General features: G+C 40.8%; 1 protein-coding gene across 6 annotated transcripts in view; it reads left to right on the plus strand.

The window, feature by feature from the left end:
- The window catches only part of csmd3b (CUB and Sushi multiple domains 3b), a 326,110-nt gene that overhangs the window by 124,403 nt on the left and 175,952 nt on the right, over positions 1–25,755 (plus strand). For all 6 annotated transcript variants that reach the window (XM_061814643.1, XM_061814652.1, XM_061814660.1 and 3 more), the window contains exon 5: positions 17,968–18,080. In XM_061814643.1, coding sequence (XP_061670627.1) covers positions 17,968–18,080 — 113 coding nt within the window. The remainder of the gene's footprint in view (positions 1–17,967; positions 18,081–25,755) is intronic.

Below are 25,755 nucleotides of genomic sequence, written 5' to 3' on the forward strand. Positions count from 1 at the left end.
CCGTCCTTTTCTGGAAAGATGAGGACGGATGTTTGGCGAGCCTCCTGACTATTGCAGGGCGATCACAGAACCCGGTGAAGGCGGGATATTGGCGCAACTGTCACACGGTGGCATGGCACCCCGCAATTCAGCAATTAGGTGACGCCAGTATCTGGGAGGATATGACAATTGCCTTCAGAAATTCAGCACAAAAGAAACTTGATACTCATCATAAAGCCTTCTGCACAGGTTCATCATGCACGTTACGGATATTATATCTGAAGCAGAGTGATTTGGATTTTCCCGTTTGTTTTCCGAAGGCCACACCAACGTGCTCACGTTCTGGCATATTGGCCACAAACTCAACCTAGCCGATCCATAACAGGACTTCCAGATTGATAGACAGACTGCTAATATTTTTGGAACTGAGAAATAATGCAATAATGTGGCTGATTTGGCAACACTGCAGACTTATACAGTATGCCCTAGCTTGCTCTCGCTAGTCCCGTCCACATACTTACACATCAGTAAAAGCATCCGTTTCAAAATAAAAGCACCACATATTCTAGGTTTTATTTTGACTTGTTGAACACTGCAAGGGATAGATGTGGCAAACATTATACAAAACGGATCAAAACAGTCCAGCCTACATGGAATTCGTGCCTAAACAAACTGGTTTTTAAAAGATTTGTGAAATGGTACCCACAAGAATTCAAATGGAAGCGCGCTACACATTTTTGGGGCAATGGACTGTGAGGCCCTGTCAGGGTTTATTTGTAATCTTGTTCAAAAGAGCATTGGGAGGAAAGTAGAAATGCAGATTTTTCCACATTTTTTTTGCCACGGAAGATGCATTTTTTTTTTCTTTCTCCATTGAGCGTTTCATTCGGCGTTCTTTTCTCGAGCCCTGCGCCCACCCGACTTCCCACTGGATGTTTAGCGGTTAGCCGCGTGGGCAGGGATCGACGCGCCTGTCTCGTTATTGAAAGACAACTGCGCTGAGGCCCGAGGTTCTCCCGCACTGATGTCGATGAAGAATTCTTTCCTCGGAGCGTGACTCACAAACGCAGGATGACTCAATTGTACGGAAAGGTTGCGGCATCCTCGACTGGCCACCATCTTAATGAAGGAAGTTATTCAATGTTTTTTTGTGGTATTCTTTTGGATTTGGATGTTTTGGTTTACTAAGAACATGTACCTTTTGTCTTTGCTTACAAAAAATAAATTCTTAACCACAGAACCACTTTAGCATTATTTCTGCATGCTGCTGTTTTCCTCTCTTTTTTTCAATCACGGCAGATGTGGCAATTCAGAAGATACCAATGGCTGTGTCAATGGGACATTTTAGCTATACCGCCACATTTGCTATCATTTTTTTTTTTAATCAGGTAATGAATGAATGAATGAAACGGATATGCGATTGAGTAGTAGAATAGTTAATTGCTAATAAAATTAGAACTCCCTTGCTAACAAGAACAGCAGTACCCACCGAGGCTCATCTGGTGAAGTCTTACCGCATGTTGTGCACTATTTATTTCCGGAGTGTGATACAAGATCTCACTGAGGATGTCGTACAAAACGATTTGTGATGATTCTTTGATTTTCAGGCAAACATTTGCAATTGTCAAACTATGCATAAAGCAATAATTTGTACTTCAGGGAACAACATAACTTTACCTCAAAGTCAATTGGATTAATGCTGACATATAATTCGAAAAGCCATAGACTAACAAATACGGCTAGTGAACAGAATTGGTCTTGGTGTCAGTGGAACAAAACATGTAGACAGATAATCTACAATCCTCACAGGCATAGTATATTATTTATTCAATATGAAGTACAACTAATATTAATGCTGTTTACTGTAGCGTCATGGTGAACACATGAGAAGGAGCAGCCCAGTGTCCATTGAATTGAAGCAAAAAGTGTTACTTTTCTTCATATTCTGTATATGCCATTGCTGTACGTTTTATAAAGTACATTACTTCTATGGTTGCATGAATATTTAGACTTTGACCTTTATCGATGAATTGCAGTATTGTTATAACAATATCGTACTCAAATTTGCTGTGTGATTCTGTGTTCCTCTGCTCTAGATAAGGATGGATTATCATTTAATTGCTGAATCGTCCTGTGATAGTGTTGGCAAATATTGCAGTTTTGCAGTAGGTGTCACAGTTTTCCATCCCATCTCGCTTCTTTAGTACGTTAATACCCTTAAAAGGCAACTTTATCCCGGAAAGGCAAGAAGCTCCCTAATGCCGCGCTCATTAACAGGAAGACATTTTTAGGAAAACACAGGTCTTAAAGCATCGTCAATCGCTCAGGTGTGCGCACATATTTACGAGGACGAGCCTGTTTAAAGATTTTGTGTCGGCGGTCTAATGACGTTGAAACGCTGCCGCCGCAGGGTCAACCAATAAAACCGACCTCCCGAATGGGGGGAAAAAAAGCAGAATGGGAACAATGCGTGTTGTTCTCTGCTCCGGTGCTTAGCTTCATTGTCCTCACTGACACAAATACAAGAATTCAATTAAAAGGAACGTGTAGTGACCTTAACACGCGGAGACAGCGCCTTTGTTGACGTATCAATTAATCACCGTCTGTCACTTGACCATTTTAGACTGTTTTGTCACTGGAGCGTGGAATCCTTTTGTGCTTTGCCGCGATTGTGTGTGCTTCGTAATGACCGTTGTGAGCCCCCCCAAAATTTAAAATGTTGTTAGCGTCACACTAATAAATCTGTTTGGGCGCTTTTGTGCGCAGTTGTGTGTTTATGTGTGTGTATGATTAGTATGCAGCAGTAGACGCCAGCCTCGAATTTTTGAACCTTTAAACGAGATGACAGAATGTGGCCCGAATGCTTTGGCGAAAGCAGAATGCTCATTGCCTCGATGATACAAAATAAGCCCATAACAAATATTTTGGCAACCACTTAGTGCAAATATGGAGCAGCAGAAAGTAGCATTAATGTTGTTTTTGTGCAATAACAGGTCTGGAGAAGCGGATGGCAAATGTACAGAGTCAGAAGGAAATCAGAGGATGCTTATTGTGTTTATATATTTCTGCCAGCAGTGGGCAACCATGAATTTCAAAGTTGGGACCTTCATAATGCACACAAGATTTCTGGTCAAACGCTGACCTTGCACGGTTTTGTGTTTTCTGGCATGGCACCACAACTTTGCTTCGCCCACACGCAGTGACGCAAATCAAATCACAGTTTAGCGTCCTCCATCTGTCTAGGATAAATATTTCCAACTTCAAGCCGACAAAATCTCAAGGACAAGTTTGGTTTTGAAGGACCTCTAAAAATGGCCATCATGACCTAAAATAGCCACTTCAAATGAAACTGACAGACTTCCTGGACTCTTTCGGGCAAAAATTCTTGAGACTCATGATAGACATGATTGGCATATTTCATGTTAGTGAGTGATAATGGCGTCTGTTTTTTTTAATTTTTTTTAATTCTTTGGTGTAGGGTTCATAAACATATGGCATCACATCTTCAATGCAATACTGCGGCCCTAAGCATTGATGAAATCTCAACTGTTACGCAATTTATTATATCTGTTCCAAAAAAATCACGAGGACGACTTCATCGTTGATGGACAAACGAAAATCCTGAAACGGCAACTTTAAACAAAAATACCTCGACATCAATCGAAAAAAAAAAATGAATCAGTTTCAAGAACCCTCATAAAATCTAAAAAATAAAATAAATGTTTTAAGAATTCTCGAAACATTTCGCCCACAAATGCAGTACATGATATTAATTTATTCATAACTGTTTGTATGGTAGTATGAAATGACCGCTGAATTAATGCTATAGATGCCATAATCCCGGCATGGTGGATCATATGGTAAAGCGTTGGCCTCACAGTTCTAAGAACCTGGGTTCAATCCCGGACCCGCCTGTGTGGAGTTTGCATGTTCCCCCCGTGAATGCGTGGGTTTTCTCCGGGTACTCGGGTTTCCTCCCACATCCCAAAAACATGCAACACTAACTGGACACTCTAAAATGCCCCTAGGTGTGATTGTGAGTGTGGCTGTTTGTCTCCATCTGCCCTCCGATTGGCTGGCAACCAGTTCAGGGTGTACCCCGCCTCCTGCCTGTTGACAGCTGGGATAGGCTCCCGCACTCCACGTGACCCTAGTGAGCATAAGCGGCAAAGAAAATGGATGGATGGATGTCATAATCCACTTGGGTAAGGGAAGGAACCTGCTGGCTTCATGCCCAATTTCCTTGTTGCTCATTATTGTTTTGATTTTTTGATATTGTCGATTTCTCGTTTGCTTGAGTGTGCAAGTGCTCGGCCTGGCCATTTGCACTCATGCCGAGTGTTTCCGTTTACACGACGTACGGGAGATTGCAAACACTCTGAGACAAGAAATCTGAATTCATTTTGGGGGGAAGATCCACAGAGCCTGATGGAGTCAAAAACTGGGTTTAAGGGATGGTCAGCGACCCGTGACTTATTTCGTGCCATTGAGTGGTTCCCTGTAAAGCAACGGTTTGACGGGCTGGCATTAAAACCGATAAAACCAAACGTTTCAAAACCCAACTCATGATTATGCTGAATGTATTCATAACTAATTGGCATTGCGCTTGTTTCTCTTCCTGAGTAATGGTAGACATTGAAACCAGAAGAGTAGTACTTAGCTCCGGTCTCCTCTGTAATTCTGTCCTGCGTGTTTTTTATTGAAAAACTCCTGTTGAACAAAGATAAAATGAAATGGCTAGGAGTTCATTGCTTTATATACTGTATCACTGGATCTTCTGCAACGACTTTAGACCATTTAAATCAATTTGTCAAAGCAGTTTTAAAGGCTTTCTTGCCTCATCTGTTGCCACACATTCCACTGAGCATGCTTCGTGTGCGAGGATAACCTGTAGGGATAAACGTGTATTTCAAGTAGGACTAACCCTCGCTTAGATGCAGCTTTCTTTTTGTTGGAGGTTTGCGGGCTCTTCTTCTTTTATCTCATCATCTGGCCTTTTCCCATTTCCAGTGAAGCTCTCTAAAAATCTTTTTTTTTTTTTTTTGCTCATTTTACGGTCTGTGGGCCGGCGGTATTTCCCAATCTTTCGAATCCAGTTTACATAGTCCAAAGACATGTTGCATCTCCCTCTTCTTTGCTCGTAAAGAGCACTTTTCCCAACAATATTGCCTCATTCGGTGCCGTGACGAAAGTGGTGCCCATCACATCTGTTCCCAATCTGCCTGCAGCCGGGCGATCGGGCCGATATCACATAAGGGTTAAGACCAAAACCCATCACCGATGTCGTTCTCGTAATCATCTGATCATTCAGTGACCCCAAGAGAGTGTTGCAGGTGTGGGACAGGAGCACAGTCATGCGTTTTATTCCTTTTAATTTGCCACCTGTCTGTCGGATTCCACTGCGAATGTCACTGGCTTTATTTAATTGTCGTATTAATGGCGTGTTTCGCAAACAGCGAGCCCCACAGAGCAGGATTGGCTGGCAGAGGTGACAAAAGTGATCAAACTGTGTCGTTAAGTCGGAATAAAGATAGCTTTGAATATGTTTTTTGCCTTGAATATGACAAAACACATTTTCCATGGACACATATTTTCTAAGGATATCCTAATGAGAATTGTCTACACCAAATCATGATCTTCATAGCTTTTGAAAATATCTGTCTTACTTTTGCAAATATGGTGGAAAACAAACCGTTTTCAGGATTGTTTACAACTCATTCGTAAACACTGTCCCCATTGTCCTTTATATAAACGCATATACACTGTATATCTTGGACCCAAGAGGTCCGAACGCATTTTCTTTATTGCTGTCAAATATCAAATTTGACCAGAACAATTAATCTGGCCACGGATGGAGAATATCATGCTTGTCCGAATCTGTTGCCGTCATCATTAATGCTCCCTAGTACGTATTCCTCCATGTTGCTGCTATTCCTGTTATTTCTCCCTTATAAAACCCCAAGATCTTTCTCAATCAAAATCTCAACTATGGCTGAATTTATATTTCTCTACAGTATGTACTGTATGTTTTGTTATGCAGCCAAACCAAGGTTGGAAGAAAAAAAAAAATATTCTTGTATGGACAAAGTTATACAGTTAATATCGTTTTAAAGTGATCGAACTTTTCACCACTGCTGGGCTGGCTGCATTTTGCTTTCATTGGAATAAATTCTTTATGTGTTCAATAAGTGTTGCGTTTTTGCGGGTATGTCGTGGGAGTTGAGGCAGCGTCGGCGTTGCCATTCATCACACTGAATGTTGTAAAAGCGTCCACTCGCATTTGCTCCACTTTGCGGCAGGATCCGGACTTGGAAGGACATCCTAAGTAAAAGTGATTCATGACGCCAAGGCGGGGAATGTATACGGCCACCTTCCTGATTAAGCTATCTGCCGTTTGCAAGGTCAATGTCTATATTTCCAAGCGAAGTTTTAGATTTAGTGTCCAACTTGGATTTAGCGTTTTGTTTTCAGACATCTTTGAATCCTCCAATATGTTACTCTATTCTTAGGGATGTGGATGTGTGTCATATGAAGAGATGTGTAAAGGGGCCTTTGGGTGTGTGTGCATGGGCGGGCCTGATGTTTAGCGCCACTGTGTTGTTGCCAACAAGTCAGAGGTAGTTATTACCGCGGGCGACGTGCACTTGACTACCAACAGATCCGAGCACAAAGGATTACAAGAGACGTGACTGCACGGCACCCCCCCCCCCCCCATATGTTCATGTGGGATGGCTCCAACAAGAAATTTACCTGAAAGGCTTGCGGAGATTAACGCAAAAACGAAAGAGAATGAACAACATCACAGAATACAGATGGAGAGATGCTTTGACGATAGTACAAACATATTTATATTTTCCCCGTGAGGGATTTAATGTGCAATTCAATAGGTTGTGCAGTGGGGGCTTGACTTAAGAGTTCCCCAGGGCTATCTTGGCCCATTGTGTTCCAAGCCAAATTCTGACAGAAGTGCGCTTCTCATCCAATACTACCTGAGTAAAAGGGGAAAAATATATATATATATTATGATGTCCTCACATGTGGGGAAAGGAATTCAAACACTTGGAAGGTGCTGCTGTAGGCCACAGCTCAGCCCGAGATCCTCACACATTTTTATGGAATTCAGTGCTGATTTTCTTTGTTTGCTGTTGCATTTTACAGTATCAAAGCTATTTGTGGACTGTTAAAACATGTCGGCCATCTTTGAGACGTACATTGTATCGGCCACCTTGTTTGTGGTCTCGTTTGGAAAACAGTGGTGCCTTGAGATACAAGTTTAATTTGTTTTATCACCACCATCTCCACTCAAAACTCAAATCTTTCCTCCTTGAAATGAATACAAATGCCATTAATCCTACCCAGTTTACCAAGATAAAAATGTAGTGCACTAATGATTGTACTTTATATAAACATACAGTCATGATATACATTATTAAAATAATGTTTTTTTTAATATAAACATTTTTTCTTCAGTTCAATGAACATCGCACTTCACCTTCTGGTGTGGAGGCTTTGGCCACATGCATACACACAGGTATAAATGCAGACGCTCACAGCTCTTCAGTAAGCCGCAATCAGTCGTGATTCTTTGTAGAGGATAAAGACGATACGCATGTGAGTGTTTTTGTATTGTGTGTCTCCATTTGTGTTCACACACATGTTGCTTAAATGGTTACAATACCGTTTTTGTTAGCTTGTGTTTAAATCTCTTTTAATTTGACAGCAAATTGGAGTGTCAAAAATCATCTTGAAGCAACTTTTGTGAAGAATTAACTGAATTGTGAGTTTAATTCAGTTCCTTGCCACTATAGAGCACTCATATCTTGAATTTTTGCTCACACGTCAAAGTAGAAATTGGCTAAATGACAGCCTGTATCTTGAAAAACTCATAAATCGTGTCACTGTGTGCCCGCTATATTTACCTTTGTTACAGTGGGCCGGCTATCTTTCCTGTGTATTGAAGTACGACCGTACCTGTGCGTTTTACAGCGTTTCAGCCATGTTTGTGGAATTTGTCCCAGCGCTCGTGATGGCTAACCTTTTGTTCAATTTGCTACTAAATTCTCATGAAGTTGTTGTATCTGACAGTCCAGAACCACCGTCAGGTTTCTGACCTCCCACGTGTGGCTGGCGTGCGGGGTTTAATCCCTCGCCCTCATATTTCTTCTTTTAGAGGCTCCCTCTTTCTCTCAGCACCACATCTAATCCCTACTTTCCTCCCCCCAGCCCATATATCTCTCTAACGACTGTACCTTTAAGTCGCTGTCAGCCCTGACACCTCCCCTTTGAATGCCAGCGGAGGCATGCAATCTGTCTCTGCCTATCTGCCCAACACAGGTGTGTGTGTGTGTGTGTGTTTGTGTGTATGCACCAGCACGCACGTCCATTTGTGTTTGCCCCTGTTCCTGTGTGTCCCTTTCACTGCATGTGCTTATGTGTGCGCCCTTCCCCGAGCCCGTCAAGTGTAATAGTAAGTGATGGGATAGCCAGAAGCCTAAACAAGCTTTAGCTTGGGGAGTGGGGGGGGGGTCAGCAGTCACTATCTATCTAACTGTATCAAAGAGAGAGAGGGAGAGGGCGGGTGTGGGAAGACGGAGGTACACAACATTTATTATTAAATAGTGCAGGACCGCTGTTTACGGATGTTGTTGAAAATACCGCCAGGAAAATCAAGTTTGCTCACGGAGGCTTGTCACAATGATCATGGTGGACTGGGGGGGGGGGGGGTAGTCAGCGCACCTGTTGATATTGACTGTGCAAGGCCATTTTATTTCAGCAAGGCAAAAGGGCAAACGTATAAAAGTCACGATAGGTTTGGCAATTGTGCACTCGCGTGTAGGCAGCATTGATGGAGAAGGCTTTTTTCAATGGGGAATATTACGTGCACCCTATAAAACCCATCCATGCATGTTCCCTCCCATGATTGTGTTGGTTTTCTTTGAATTCTTCAGCTTTCAAAATAATCTTAAAGGTAAGACAAAGAATTGTTAATTTGATTTTACAAGCCATTTAGCAGACCTGTCTCATCATCTGTTTTGTTTGCCATTACTTGAGATGGGAGAAACGTTTTGGCTGTATTCCAAAATGCCTGCCAAATAACTGTCCAAGATGTAAACTATGCTAAGTTTAATAGTATTGCTTTATACATCTTGATACATATCCAGCAACTTGATTTTTATGACTTTTTTTAGGCATTTGTTCACAAGTAGTAGAACTAAATGTAATATCCTAACAGTCACGGATGCTCTAATGTTTCATTGGCCAGACTTTGGTTCAGTTCTTTCAAGGTTTTGTGGTCATGGTGGAAAAAGTGGAGGATCCCAGCACAGGGAAGCAAGGAGTCAAAGCAGGATATATAAAAAATGTTTTTTTCATAAACACAAGGCAACCAATACAAATCCAAAATACTAAAAAGACAAGAATTCTAAAAATCAAGATTCTAACCAAAAAAGATGGACAAGAAAAAAAAAACAAATCCGACAACCAGAAATGTCACTTGGAGAACCAATTATTCGAAACAGATGGAAAGGGAGCAGAAAACTACAGGAAATACAAATCGGCTAGACAACGAGGCACACATGGACGAGACACGAGCGACGTGCTGTTTGGCAGACAAGCGAGACAAGAACAAGTGGAGTCAAAAAATTAAATGATTTTAACAAGAAATGAACATGAGTCAGGGAAAGATGTAACATGAAACAACTAAATGTATTCAAAACTGCTGAAGTCCAGAATTGAAGACAATGACCGTTCTCACTCAACGAAACTGCAACTGTGGAACAAAGCGCCATGTTGATAAAATTAAAAAAAAAAACACAAAAACACAATCACAATAGATGACCAATATCCACCCTGATCTTATTATTACAAAGGTTAAATTTCGGGAAAATTCTTTTTCTTTGGACAAGATTTTATTTTCGGTGACTAAAGTGCATGGAAAATGTATTGTCGGACAAGAAAAGGCTGCCTGGGTGTTTAGTGTGCGTCGCTACTTGTCAGTCTGAGTCACAGCGCGTTCCCCTCTGAACCTCTGGGGCTGACAGCGAGGTTAATCTGCTGTTCGACCCCTAACCCACGCCCACCCCCCACCATGGGAGTGCCTCGCTTCCTTTGTGGGGAGAGGAGGGGTCACTCCACCGGGTCCAAGAATCTTGAGGCCTGAACTGTCCCAATAGGAGTGACCATTGTTGCTAATGGTTAGTGTACCGTGTCTGGTAATTATAAGGAGTGTTGTGGGATGTCCACCATATTGGTGGACTGTTACAGGAAGTCCGCCATCTTTGGGGAGTATGTTGTGACGTGTCCACTATGTTTGTGGAATTTTCTACCGCCTGCCCGTCACTTTGTTTGCAAAATGTGTCGCGGTATCTCTGCCATATTTATTTCTGCCATGTCTGTGGAGAATTTGTACAACAGGTCCTATTTTTGTGGTTGCAGGATGGCCACCAAAATGGAGGTCAAAATAGTCGCAATTTTACTTTAATCAATGTCTCATCATGGGGTGGGGGACAAAAATGAGCAAGCCTCTCCTGTGAGTCGCTGTGCTCCCCCTTCCAACCTCAATATAGTTGCCTTAATCTATTTATCAGGCCAATAAAACTGAGATAAAGTCCAGAAAAAGAATGTAAACAAACTGTTTGTGCACATTTCATGGCAATGTCAAATGTAAATGAAGCTGAGTGCCATTCATATTTGGCGCTGAAATTGCAACGTGCCAGATTAACTCTCCCCTTCTGACAAAAGTGTTTTTAGACCACAGGTGAACATCGTTCCATAAAATAGAAGGACTACTTGTTTCAGCTGGCACTGGAGAGATGTGACCTGAAAATAGACAAACCAAGTGGATGCACATTTTCCCATTTAGAAAACATGCCCACACTGACCACCTACAACTCAAAAGTCGTCTCAAGCTAAGCCAATTTGTTTAATGTACCTTGCAGTGCCTGCCATGGCATAAACGGAGAGAGTGAGTGAGAACATTTTGGTAGTGATCGAATAGCTTATTAGTTGTTAAGCGAAAAGAAATAAAGTAATGCCTCGAGATACAAGCGCTTGTCTGATTTTTGTTTTTTTTCCACATTTTTTTTTTCTTATTGCTAACACATAGTGGGAGGCAACATAGGTGGGCTTGCAAATAAAAGCAATATGGCAGTAGTTAATGTTCCCTCTAATTTTTGACGTGTCTGAGCAAACCCACTAAGCCTGTGAGCGCTCCCTTTGACCAGTGAGCAACATCAGACGTATGCGCTGTGGTCAATCAGTGTCATCCATTGAACTTACATGGCTCATTAAAAGGTTCAGATTACATACCCAAAAGAACATTTTTAAAAACAATATTGTATTTTTGCAAACTCACACTGAAAATGTCAACAAACCAAAAAAAATACATTGCCAACCAAGCCAACCATTAACTATAAATTTGAAAGGTCGCTTGCAACGTTGTTTCTTTTTTTTTAAACCCACAATGATATCGCTGTCTGTTTTTCTTGGTGTAAAACTGAATTATTGCTTGCAGAATATCTTGCATGTTAAAATCTGAATGATGCTCCCAAACGGTTTTAGGGTTAATGTTATGTTGCCTCCTATAATTAAAATATAGAATTAGCTTTTTGTGCACTGTATTGTCTATGCTTTTGTCCTCGATCAGGCTGTGCCAAGGTGGAATTTTAACATTATACACCATCTCGTCCTGCACTTTCTGTTTTGGCCTCAGACCAGACCTGTTTACTCAAAAAAGAGAAAATCTTGTCCATTTTTTTTTTTTTTTTTTTTTTACCATTATTATCGAGAGTAAACATAGGCAGCATGTCTCACTCTCTTTGCTCTAGGTTGCGCAGACTGTGTTTCTAACTAAAGCAGTGGTGGTGGCCGGTGTTTGTAATTGTGTTGCCCTTTAAGTGTGGAGAGGGCGGTGTCAAGTAAACAAGTAGGGTGTCTGGCCTGTGTGGCCGAACAGCAGCTCTTGTGAGTGTCAGTGTGCTGCTGTGTTTAAAAAAAAAAAAAAATGTCACTAGTTCACTGCGCTGGATCTGTTTTCATCTGCGCTGAGAGTGTGCAACAAGTGCAAAAATGTGCAGTTGCGCAGCTGAGAGGGAACATCGGCGGTATTATAACGTTTCAGGCAACGCATATTTGAACACAAAGACTGGAGCAACATGTAGACAGACAGTATAACCATATGTAAAAATATTACATTCTTTATCCTCTGCAACAAATGACTGCTATTACTGCAAACTACTGAGTCATATACATTAGGAAGGAGCGCCAATCATTTCAACGAGGAAACGTGACTTGAGATACGAGTGTTTTGTGTTCTGGGCGGGGCCATGTAACAAATTAAGGTCGTACTTTAGGGAACCACAGTGTTATTTATCAAGTGGCAGAGTTTCTTAATCCCTCTCTTCCCAGATGTGCTCTGACACTGATGCCTGTGTGTGTGTGTGTGTGTGTGTGAGACTAATTTAATGGACGGGTCAGGGACTCAAACGCACGCATGCATGAACACAAACACACACTAAACATGTATAGTGCACGTGTCACTCAGACGCGTGCGCTTAATCAATCACATGACTCCAGACCATGAACTTTGGACATGACTGGAGGAAATAAATCAAGATGCACAGAAGAGAGAGAGCATTGGTGGGATGACAGTTCCTTTAAAAAAAAAGAGAGAAAAAGTTATAATTGGAAGAGATTCATCATTTTTCCTCAGTCCCTTGCACATACAATAAATATGAAACACAGTGCGTCCTCAGTGATGAACACGAGAAAAAAGAAAATTAATATGCTTGCCCTTGACTCTCCAGCCAACATGAAAAATTATGACCTCTGGACCTCCCCTTCCTCCTCCTCAGTGTGTGACGGTGCAAGTTTGTGCGCGAGTGGATGTGTCAAACGGAGTTTATCTGATGATTATTTGAATGCTAACGAGACGCCGCATGATGAAACGTGGCGAAATAACAGAAGCAGACGTTTGTGAACTGAGATAAAAACAGCATTAATGGCCTTAACGAGGGATGCGTGCGTGTGTGTTCGTGGAGCTGTGAGGTGATGGGAAGCGATACAAAAGATATCTGAATGGAGTGGACTGTTTCGATAATCATGTTGATAAAAATCACCGATGTTTTCCGCTATTGCCAGTAGATTAAAATTAGGCATGATTATTTATTTTTTTTGGGGGGGGATAATTGTAATGGCAGTTAACAGCACTACACTTTGAATTGCAGTTGTTAACAATAAATCAATAATGTAATCTAGTTGTAAATACAGTATTATTGCATAAATATCACGCCAAGTGCAGTACCACCACCGTGACCCCCGCCATGCCAAAATAAATTAGTAATAATTAAAAACAAATGACTAGGTCTATCAGTGACTGCCAAACTGCAAATATTTAGGGGTCCACTGTGTACAAAAATGTCATGTAAGTCACTGTTTCTCAAACTTTAATTATTTTCAGCCCCCCAACACACCCAGTTTTTCTATAAATATGCATAGGCGTAGCTTGCAATGAGCCCTGCAATGTTCACTTTTATAATTGAAAAATTATACTGTCAACTCGCCCAAAATAATAATAAAAAAAATATATCAAAACTTTTTTTTTTTTTCTGCTGACATTCAATGCCTTTCATCATTTCATTCATTTGGCATCAATTTAGTGGCTGATGTGGGCTTGGGTGCTCGGGAGTAAAATTTCCTCCATCTGCTGGGTGTAACTTAGTAATGAAAAGTGTTTGCGGTCGTTGCCCTCACACCTCACTGTCATCACGCTTGCACGCGGCCCAGTTTCGATATAAGTAAGAAGAGAAAGAGATTTACTCTACTATGTGACAACCTGAACATTACTGTCGCTAAGAACTGTCCAAAACTCAGTTAGTCCCCTTGTAAGCATGCAGCTGGATGTTTTTTACCTACTGTAACTCGTTGCTAGTCGAAGAATTTGAATGGACTGTTGCAAAATTCTTAGAAGTGCGAAGGCCTCACAGGAACCCTCCATTTTCTCACTACCTGGTCGACATGTCACAATACGGTACCCAAAGTTGCGTGGCTTGCTCAAGGACACCACTAGCCGGTGTGGCTCAGTCGTCATGGTTACTTTGTGAGAATGCTGACAAAACGGACACATGAATACGGGGGTGAACAAGAACATCCCCCTTCCATCCGGACTGATTTATGTCCCCCATGGCGACCCTGAACGCCTGCCTCGCTGTAAACTTCCTCCTGATTAAATGGCGTGTTCAGTCACACTTGACGAATAGGCTGTGATTTACGTGCTCTTATAGTTCTTACTCAGCTCATTTAGATGTAGTTTCAAGCTCAAAAATCTAAAAAGAAGCCATTATGATTATTGTTCAAACAGCGAACTCTGTTTATCGGAGGCACACGTTCTAAACCCAATGAAGAGACCATATACCTTGCTTGAAGATGAATAAACTTATTAAATCACACCTAAAGTTATTAAAAGATACATTTTAAAGTACTCTTCCTCTTCTTTTGCTCGCATAGTTCTCCAAAAAAGAGCCAAAGCGTGCTTGCTTCAAGCTAGTTGTCATGCCCATTGCTGTTTACAGTAAAACTGGCCCATATAACAAAAGATAATTTATCATTCTACATTCAAATACGAAAATGTTTGACAAAAGTCTACTAGCTTAATTAATGATAGTATTTTCCTATCAGGAAAAAAAAGTCACAATTTCTTGTGTGTGTGTGTATATTACAGATGTGATTGCGTACACATTAATACTTAATTGCTGTGGGTATTTGAACTCTGTTGCGCAATGAAAAAATCTGCACCAGAACACGTAAATAGTATATCAGAATATCTGAATTCTGAAATGTGGCGTATTGTAAAAAAATCCCCTGCTAAGTATTGGATTTATTTCTTCGTTATGCAATGTTAAAGGTGGTCGTTATGAGGACTAACATTTGAGTAGACGCAATGTTGTGCGCGTATGTGCTAGAATTCTATGAAACTACAAAGCTGATTTGTTTCGCCTCAAAAAAATAAAAAATAGAAATACAGGTAATGTACTGACTGACTGTAGCGCTAATGCAAAAAATCATAGAGAAATTTGTCCATTGTTACACACATGATTGCTGTGCGAAATGATTTACGTTTGTTCCAAGCGGGGGGTTAAAGTACAGTAAGTGCAAGCCAGGTGGGTCATGGAGACGATTTTTGGGTTTACAGTTCTTAAAAGAAACTTTAACCCCCACGACGAGGATGGGAAGAAAGTAAATAGCTTGTGAATTGATCCTGTTACTTGCTCTGAAGGGTGAAGTTCCCTGGTGGTTAAAGTATTTGGGGGTCCATTTTAATGTTTCTACGCCCACCTTTTCTTTGCCTTACACGTAGCTTATGTTCACATTTCACATTATGAAAAAAAAAATTATTCCCAACACACCGACAATGGCTATAAAGTGACAATCAGATATAAGTGAAAGAAAGAAAAGGAGGCTGACAATCGCATTAGTGGAACTGCATGGTTCCTTTTGAGCGTGTGTGAGCGCGCCTGTGCGCGTGTGTGCAGTGTATCGAGTGAAATCACATTAGCAAGAAAATGACAGGCTAGCTAATACCAGTGGAGTGCTTCCCCGACCACACGCGCACGGACACACATAAAAGCACAATATATAAAATTTAAAGAGAGCTGGTCACACACACGTCTCCCTTTACGAGTGATTCCCAGACATTAATCATCAGTTAATGATCATTGTTGTTGCAAAAAAAAAAAAAAGTTATTTGTTCATTCTCATGGTACAAATAAGCCACATTTAGTGCAACAGAAAAACTGCACTTGAATAACAACATAAGCGTCATTATTCATTGAGAAACGAGGCCGCCCTCTGCCCAGGTTGCTCCTCTCTGCATTATAACATAACATAATGTCATGTAATTTAATGTAGCATAGTGAAGCATTTTATGAAATGACATTGTGCAAGTGCACAGCATAACGTGGGGGGGGGGCATCTAAAAGCATAGTGTAGCATAGCATGACAAGGAAAAGCAAGATAACGTACCTTTATCATACGCATAGCGTAGCATTGCGCAGTTTAACAGGATAGCAGAACATATCTTCACGGAATTCTAACATACTCAATGTATAATACAACACCGTGACATTTACAGCCCCCTCGAAAGGTATTGGAACTGCAACCTCAGTTCTTTTTGTCTTTGTTTCTCACCGAAGACATCTCGGTTTCGGATCAAATGATGAATATGACTCAAAAAGGTCACAATTCTAGCTTTTATTTCATGGTATTTATAGTCACACAGGATAACAATTTAAAAATAACACAACATTAACGTAATTGGCATAGTGTCAGATGACTAAATCCATATTTCTGAGATCCACATTGCACCTTGCTAATACAATTAACTGTGAAACTCTACCTGGCATTTAAAGTGTTTTTTTTCCCCCCATGTTGTTTTTGCAATAAAAAAGGTAGCCATCACAATCTTTGTTGTCCTATTGTTTGGGAATTTTAAAAATATTTCATAATCTATGATTTATCTTAATTTTCCCATTGTAGTTTTGTCTCTCTTTATTTTAATATCAAATGCTCTTGTCATTTACGATCAATTTTCCATTGATTTCTTATTTTCCATGTTCTGAGTTTATTAAATGTTTATCAACAAATCTTTCACAGGTCCTAAGCGACCGTTAAATGTTAATTTTGATTAATACTTTTTTATAAAAATTATTTTCCCTCCTAATTTGATGTTTTTCATTGTCATTTGTAATTAATTGCATTATATAAAATAAATTTAATTATTTTATCAATATTTATTAAAGGTCACGTTCCACTAGTGACATTTTATAAAACCATTTTAATTTATATAATTTATTGAATAGCTAAATAAAAATGTAGGATTACATTTTGTTTCAGTTGCATTTTCCTCACTTTTTGTGTGGTTAAACTTGCTCTTTTCCTCCAACCTTTCTTTATATAGAGCCAAAGACAACATTGAATAATTAATTGAAGTTCCTGGGGACAAACAACAACAACAAAAAAAAATATGCCTCCTTCGAAGACCCTCTCAGAAAATCCAACAATGCAGCGTCGCCTTTGTGCACCATCCTTGTTGTGTGCCTGTTTATATATCAAACAAGACTGCGGGTTCACATCTCTATTGGCTTTAATCTTGTGGCATGATTTATTTAAAAGCCCCCAATCCACTGGCAGCTTTTATTGCCATCTCAAACCACCCCCACCGTCCTCTTTTAAAATTTAAATGTATTTTCAAATAATGGAGAGTTGTTTGTGTTGTACCTTGGAGGCTGGCATATGAGGCGCACATGCATCTAGTGGTGTAATCAAACCAGCCGAGAATAATAGAAAAATGATTTCCTAGAAGCCAATTTGTGTATGCCTCTATTGTTATTCAACACCACTTCTACTCTTGGCGTACTTACCAATTTTTCTACTGGTTCACGGAAATATCTTTCACAAAATGCTAGCTTTTAGTAGTATCAATACATTATTTACCTTTTTTTTTCCCACCTTAATATTATTATGTTCGGGGTTGTATACTGTGTTTTGGTACAGCTGTGAATATGAATACATTTGAGTTGAGCTTGAAATGTGAAATACCACAATTTTCTTTAGTCCAAGACAAGAAACTGTAAACCGGAAAAACCCTGATGTCATTCATTTGTTTTTTGTTTTTTTGTTTGTTTTTATTTTGTTAAATCCACACTTTTGTTCATGTATTGGCAAAAAAATATAGATATTTAATATTCTGTGATTTCCCTGTCATTATTATATTATTCTGAACATGTACAATTTCAGAGTAATACAGAAAAAAATAGTCACGCTAGTAAAAACAGCATTACATTGGTTTAAGAGGGTATTAGGACAAAAGAATGTTAAGTAAAACAGATACTCAACAAGCTACGTCTGTGTTTTTACGTCTTTACTTATATATGAAGCCACGCAGAAATGATATGAGAGTGTTGTTGATATATATATATTTTTTTGCCTCTGCAGACTAACGGGGTTCCAGGTTCCTGCTCCAGTCACTAGCACCGGAAATGTCTTCTCTTTGAGGCTGACGAGCGATTTCGCCGTCTCCGCACACGGCTTCAAACTCATCTATGAAGGTCAGAACGTGTCAATGTGTTGTCGCGCGCGCGCGCGTGTGTGTGTGTGCGTGCGTGCATGTCAACGTTTACAGCAACACTGAGAATTTAAAAAAAATAAAGATTCTCGCCGAGGGTCACTAAGTCTTCCGTGAAATGTTGCCCTTAGTCAAGTAATTGTTATGAACAATGTGCTCACAAAATTTGAAAAAAGACTCACAGAGTGAAAATGTGACAAAGTATGACGCCCATGAGCTACACAAATGCATAAACAGGACAGTGAGACTCTAACAAATCGTGGCAGGGAGTGCGATGGAAAAGTCTGAAAAAGAAGCATACAGTAAAAGCTCGTCAGAAATGTGCTTTATGAAAAGCATGAAAAATAACACTGCCGAACAGTAATGGGCTTCACTAAAGTCCCAAAAGAAAGTAGTAGAAGTATGTGACAACAGTGTGCTAAATGGAAGCCTGAAAATGTAACAGCTGTATGCCACTAAAAACCTTGTGAAAGAAGCACAGAGCGACAGTGATTACGTGAGAGCGAATGGGCAAAAGAAGGACACAGTGTGAAAAGGCCTGACACCAACGTGCAATACAAAAGCCAAAAAAGAAACCCAAAAGAGAGTGGCATGAGATGACTGCTGTGTTCTGCACAAAAACTGAAAAAGAAGCCCAGAGCGAGAATGCACCTGAAAGCCTGAGGAGGCAAAAAAAAAAGATTGGGATTTAACAAGTTGACTAACATGCTAGACAAAAGCCTGAAAAAGAAGCACAAATACTAGAGCGCCGAATCAGTGTCGCGCTCAAAAGCCTGATTAAGAAGCGCAGAGCGAGATTGCAATCAGGGCAACAGTTTGGAAAAACAAGTCCAAAATGACAGAATGGTAAGGACAGGAGAATTTGACACAAAAGCCTGACAGAGGAACACATAGCAAATCAAGTGAACAATTATGTAACAAAACAACTTGCCGCTAAACCAACTAGCAACTGGCACTTACGCATCCACAGCATCTCGAAAGGCATCGTGGTGATCTTCCGCCGTATCAATATGAGGGTCTCCCTTCTTTCTTTTATTCCCAGTCCAATGTCTTTGAGCGACTTCAGAGAAAGTTCTCCAAGAATTTGACACATTGAGTTTTCAGCTTGTCACGGGTGACACTTTCATTCCTTTCCCACAGCGTACGGCTGTCAAGACTGCCCGACGTTGTGAGCGATCGAGTCGGGCGGTACGAGTGCCATAGTGTGACCCAAAAGTGGAACATTTTCAAGATGAACCCACTTAGTGAGCACTTACTGTTTCAGTCGAAGGGAAAAAGAAGACAAAGCATTTTTTTCTTTCCTCCGAGTCTTCATTTCAAAGTTTGGGAAAATGATAGGAATCATATTTCCTGAAGCTGAGCATACTTTGTGCAAATTAAGTCTGTTTCAAGACCGATTCCCAAACTGCAGACTGACAGTTGAATCGATTTAAAGCTCCATAACAATTGTTTTCATGGGTGTCCATTTTTTACTTGGCCTGGACAATAATCCTGGTCATGGACTTTTTCCTGACGTGTCGTGATGACTTTAGAAAATGCCACAGATCAAATCTGCAGCCTGTCATGTTGTCCGGCCGAACTCTTTACAAGTTCCAGCTTTTGTATTCTGGAAAAGATACTCCAGACCATGTCTGAAAAGTGCTTAAAAGTGAGAAATCATTACTCGTGACATAATTCAAGGCATCAGTTTTCCATCAAGATTAACTCCAAAAGTGTGGTTTGCTTTTCTTTGGCTATTTTTTTTTCGCTAAGAAAGAGTAGAAAAGAGCTACTGTGCTCAGTGTATAGTGTCACAAATTTCTCAACCTTAAGTAAAATAAAGAAGGAGAAGAAAAATGGGTTTTATCTCCGCAATATTCATTACCAACAGTGACGGAACAACATTCAGATCTGAACATTGTGATGTGAACATTTTAAAAGTTTAATTTTGACTTGATGGATTGTAGCTCAGATCTCGATTTTACAGTTTCCTTTTTTGCCATCACTGGATGTCACTTCATGCCAATTAATTGTTTTTCATCAACTAATATAACATTTGCAGAAACGTCGCCTTTTCACCCTTTTACCGGAGGCCGGCAGTAAACAACTTGTCATTCTCGCGTGGCAAACCTCAGATGTACAGAAAAAATGAAAAAGACTGAAGTTGGACCTAAAATTAGAACTCATTATGCATGATCGTCACCGTGTCCAGATCACATTTTGATTAGGAGAAGAAAGAACTTTGATGTCCTCATTGAGGAAGTTAGTGTAAATATTGTCAAGGCTGCGGGGGAAAACATAATACAAACGAAACAATTCCGACGACGTTGGACTGCGCAGACGTTGTCTGACGCATCCAATTTTCTTTTCGTCGCTTTTTTTTTTTAAACCTTGCTCGGTTATCATATAAATGTAACTTCTGATTAAATGAAAAATACACCTACCACTTTAGTTTGTTCAAATTGCAAGGCTTGGCCACTGCCAAGAGTGGCGTGTCACCGCTCACAGCTGCTTCTCATTGGAACTGTAATTAGACAGGGATTTAAGTTGTAGTTTTTCTCACTGGCATTTGCCAGTTCGTAGCCCAGAGTTAGTGAGTTGCATTCACTGACAGTAGGAATCACCATCACTGAGAATAGCGTAGTGTTGGGCTACTTTGTCACATCGTTTCTGTGCCACCACAGTTTAGTCCTGTCTTAGTTTATGTTTCATTGTCATAGTCAAGTCCTAGTTCATGTTTCCTAGTTTGTCTCATAGTCATCAGACCTCGCTTCACGTTTTCAGCTCCTGCCTTTGCTTAGCGTTTTGTGCCTCTGCCTTCTCAAACTGCTTACACCGTGTATGTCCCTGTTCCTTGAATAAACCATGCCTAACATCATGCTCGCGTCTCGGAGTCCTGCATTTGCGTCCAGCCCTGCACCGATGGTTTGTGACACAAGTTGACTAAATAGAAATACCTGGCACCGTTTCCCACATTGGTAACTACAATTATCAACATTATTGTACAATTACATGTTGATTGTGTTCTCAAAGACTATCACCTATCAGGACAATTTATGCAAATGGAGTAAAATGTATAAATATGACCCAACAGACGCCAAAGGGTCCAAAAAAAAATAAACACAAAACAAGGGACAGCTTGAGTTATTTTTTTTTTACTTCAACAATACAGTACAGCAGACTGGCAATTTGAAGTGCACCCCTACACACTCACAAGATGCCTCATTACAAACTCGACCCTCACGAATGCATCATGTAGGCAGCAGCCGTGCTTTGTCCACCTGGGAACAGATCCCAAAGACTCGTGCGTATTTGCAACAGGAGGTGTCATCTGAAGATTCCCCTGTCGTTCATACGTGCATCAGCCGCGGTTCGCTGTGCCATGCGGCATCCCATAATATTCACAGAGGAGCGCTATACATGAGCAGAATGAACCAGCATGGATTATTTTTGGCAGCTCCATTTCCGCAATATGTAATGATCCCCACGGTGGATGTATTTCAGTGACATGCAGAACAATGAAATGTTTTAACAATAGACGGGAGAAGGTACAATAATCCTCCATATCCTATAACCTGTTGCCATTCATACAACTGTAATAAAATATTTAACTCAACAGGTCCAGATTTTCTATTACATTGGGACAAGATCTCTTAAATTCTGTATTCATATTGTCGCGATATTTTTGTTTGTTGTCATGTCGTGTGTAATAATGTATGTATGTAATAACTAATGTAGTAACTAATGTAACAACTAATGTAATGTAGTAACTAGTGTAAAATATGTACCTCAGCACAATAACCTTTGGGAAACATTGGTGTAGTGGTGGACCATAAGATAGATAGCGGGGATAGGCTAGACAATGTCCTCCATCCTGTTGAGGATAACGGCTACAAAAAATGGATGGATGGATGGATGGATGTATGGATGGATAGATGATGTAGTGCTTTACAGAATTGAATTTGGTGTAAGCGGCACGGAATTGAGTCCCCTCACGGCCCCTGTTCAGACTGGTGAGCCGTTCACATTGGTCGAGTCCAGCCATGTAACACTGACCAGAGGATGGATGGATGGATGGGTGGGTGGATGGATGGATAGATGCTCTAGTGCTTTACAGAATTGAATTTGGTGTGATTGGCACGGAATTGATTCCCCTCACAGCCCCCGTTAAGAATGTTGAGCGGTTCACGTTGGTGGAGTCCAGCCATGTAACACTGACCAGAAAATGGATGGATGGATGGATGGATGGATGGATGGAGCCCACCTGCTTGGAAACATCACAGCATGAGCTGTTAACACAAGCATGCCGTTCAGCTGGGCACATACCAAATCAAATCACATCGCTCGCAAGTTGGCCTGCATAAAAATGGAGCAGATGAGTTGAGGATGTGGTCAAAGAGCACCGAGGGGGGTCCGTAACCGACACGCCCCTGGTGTCGGAAATGCCAGTAGAGGTTATCTGATTAGAGGGATTCCGCTTCCCACCTGGATCAGGAACGCCTCGGGCACCCCTCGCCCAGGGGAGCGTCCGCCCACGTTACCGCGGGGAAGATTCCTCCGTTCTCTCCTCCGCTGCGTAGATTTTTGGAGTAAGAATGATTTCCCTCATTTCTTACTTTGATGTCATTGTGAGATATCTATACATACCCACCCCTCCCTACAGACATTTTTTCCCCCCCTGTGAAGACCGCCAGGCCATCATTAATTCATGAGGCAGCACACATGCAGGCCGTATTTGTATGTATGTGTGTAAGAGGGAGAGAAAAGGACTGATGTATTATTTAACATCATGTCAGAAGCAGTTTGATATTGTGCTGATGAGAAGGAATCACAGATGATCGCCAACACGCATGCACACACACACACACACACACACACACGCGTACACCATGTTGAATAATCATTCGTTTTGTTTCTTCTGTCCTCCTTCACCTTGTTCATTTGCCTTCAATCCATTTAAAAACCTGCAGCCTGTGAGGGCACCTTATTTGGTCATCACTGGATGAGCATTATAGAATGTTCTGAACTCCTGCTTTCTTGCCAGTTACTCAGCAGACTGAGGTGAGCCCCCAAAACGCCAGAGACGGGCTAATGGAAATTACAATAATTGTTGTGGTAGCTGTTAAAATACAAAAATCTCCTACTTAACCACCCGCACGGCAACAGCAGAAAGAAACAGAAAGCGTACTACAATACAGTACTCACTTTCAAATATTCTTTCATCTCTGGGAGCAATAACTGTCACTGGAGTTCAGTTCGGTACTTTCTCTGCCTCTTCTTGCTTTTTAATAATTCTTTGTCTTCTAATATACCCCAGTGCTGTCCGACAATATGGCAGCACAACATGCAACTGCAGTGAAGGCGTTGAGTTGCAATTTCAAACGTGCAGAAATTTCAAAAGCATAAACCTGTTTAATATAGTTTTGGCTCTGTTTGGACAGGATACCACAGATTATCAAATCCACATGACAACATAATTATTTTAAATTAAATGCCACTCACTGCCAGGATTGAATGGGTAGTGTGGCTAAAGACGTTTGTAAGAGACCACCCTGAACTTTTAATACCACCGAGGTTTAAAAGCATACTCGGCGTGTATTTTTAAGTACCGTGTCATGTTCTGTTACGAGTGTGATCAAGTCGCGTTATCAGTTGCGGTGACAACACTTGAGTGCGTGCTGACAAAGACACTCAGTCATGTCGTGGATGGGGCCTTTTCTTTGACAGGGAGGCGCAAAAACAGCAAAGAAAACTTTTCTGTTTGTCTTGTTTTCTTCAGAGCAAAAATAAAGAAGACGCAAACTCTGATGTTGCCTTTTTCGGCTTTTTCCTCCTGGCGGGCGTTTTTGTTTGTTGAATACTCAATTTGAACTTCAACTCCACTTCTGAGTATAAATAAGCTTGTTTTCTTAAGGAGATGAAACAAAACAGTCAGCCAAAAACTTATGTAAAAACATGAATATTGGATCTCTTGGTCAAGAAATTTGCATGCAACCTTGCTTAGCCAAACATTAGCATTGAATAAAACATAACCTGTGTTGGCGACCTTTCTGTAATTAAACACATCACGCTGCTTCGCTGGCATCCCTTGACCTTCTGTGTTAAATTGTGAAATTTAATCGACGAGTATCTGTGATCACATCCAACTGATGGACAAAAGTGAGCTGCACATTCGCTTGCGACCTCATAAAATGCATTTTTAGGATACATTGGTTTGTTTTGCAATGCGATTTGTGGCCTTTAGCATATGATTCGTGTTGGTCTGGCCTTCCGTGCCATCATAAAATCTTAATTAACTCTTCAGATAATATTTTAATTGTACTTCTGACATTTTTAAGTCACACACGGGTACAGCATTACAGAGCTGGCTCCGGGCTCTGGCTCCTCAATGACCCTAATGAGGATAAGCGGTATCAAAAATACTGTAGAAGAATGGATGGAGCACTTGATCAAATCTCAGTGAGCATTCACTTTTTGCCTGACTCAGTGTAACAGGATACAATTTAATTTGGTGCAACACTTTTGCTCACATGGAAAATGTGTTTGCAGATATGAATAACAGGAATTTAAAAAGTGAAATGTTGCTATTATGCTAGAAAGGGTTTTATTTGTGTGACAGTTGTGGGGCATGACTGGAAGATGACTCTCTGTCACTTCCTGTGTTTCCCAAAGAAAAAGTGACTGATCTCTTTCTTCACTGTGGCAACGTCCATACGTCCTCTCACTAGCAGTTTTATCACACACACCTTTTTATTTTATTTTTTTTCCCCCCTCACATATCTTTCATCTCTTATGTTCTTGCTCGCTCACATGCGTCGCACCGTCAAACACGCATGAGGGTGTGCACATATACGCGAGTCCTGCCCGGGTCATGCATTTCAAATGAGGGAGAAAATGTCAGCGTTGTCCCTGGAGACAAAAAAAACTGGGGGTGTAAAGCCCTGGATGCGAATACGCAGGTGTATGTCTGTAATGGAAATGCTTGTGCGCCACATAGTCCCCACATTAATCTGTCCAGGTGGAAAGTTCACCTTAAAGTTACACAAAAAAAAAAACCCCACATTGGATTTGTGTAGTTGTGTGTAATCATAAAGCTAAACCCACATGTATGATATGATTTTTAGTATGTTTTTAATTCAAAAAAGGCAGCTGGAATGGACCCATCTGTTTTTTCAAAACACGTCATGATGTTCCCGTATATGGATTATTGTATCTCAAGCCATGAAAATCCTCTAAAGACATTCGTTCTGGAGAAGAACGAGGAAGTGACATTTTTTCCAGATGCCCACACTGGCGGCTTCGTGTGTTTATACCAGTTTTAGCAGCGGGAAAGTAGCTGTTTTTTTTCCCTGCGTGATCGCCAAAATGGTGGCTCGTTGTATTGCTGGATATTGCTCGAACACTCTGGAGGATGGATTCACTCTTCACGCCTTTCCAAAACACCCGGTTCGTCGTGTAAAATCGATTGCACAGGAGCAATCGTGGGTTCCAAATAACAAGTAGGTATGTATAGAGCTATCAAAAAAATAATAGTTGGGGGGGATGACGTAATCCTCTCCGAAGTAACAAAAGAGCCGCATAATAATAACTTAATAAACTACATAAGTCATGGGTCCTCCTGAGTACACTACGTACTGTCATAAATACTGTCGGGGAGTCTGTTGTCAGTTAGAAGTGAT

The sequence above is a fragment of the Syngnathoides biaculeatus genome, chromosome 1 (genome assembly GCF_019802595.1).
Source record: "Syngnathoides biaculeatus isolate LvHL_M chromosome 1, ASM1980259v1, whole genome shotgun sequence".
Taxonomy (NCBI): Eukaryota; Metazoa; Chordata; class Actinopteri; order Syngnathiformes; family Syngnathidae; genus Syngnathoides; species Syngnathoides biaculeatus.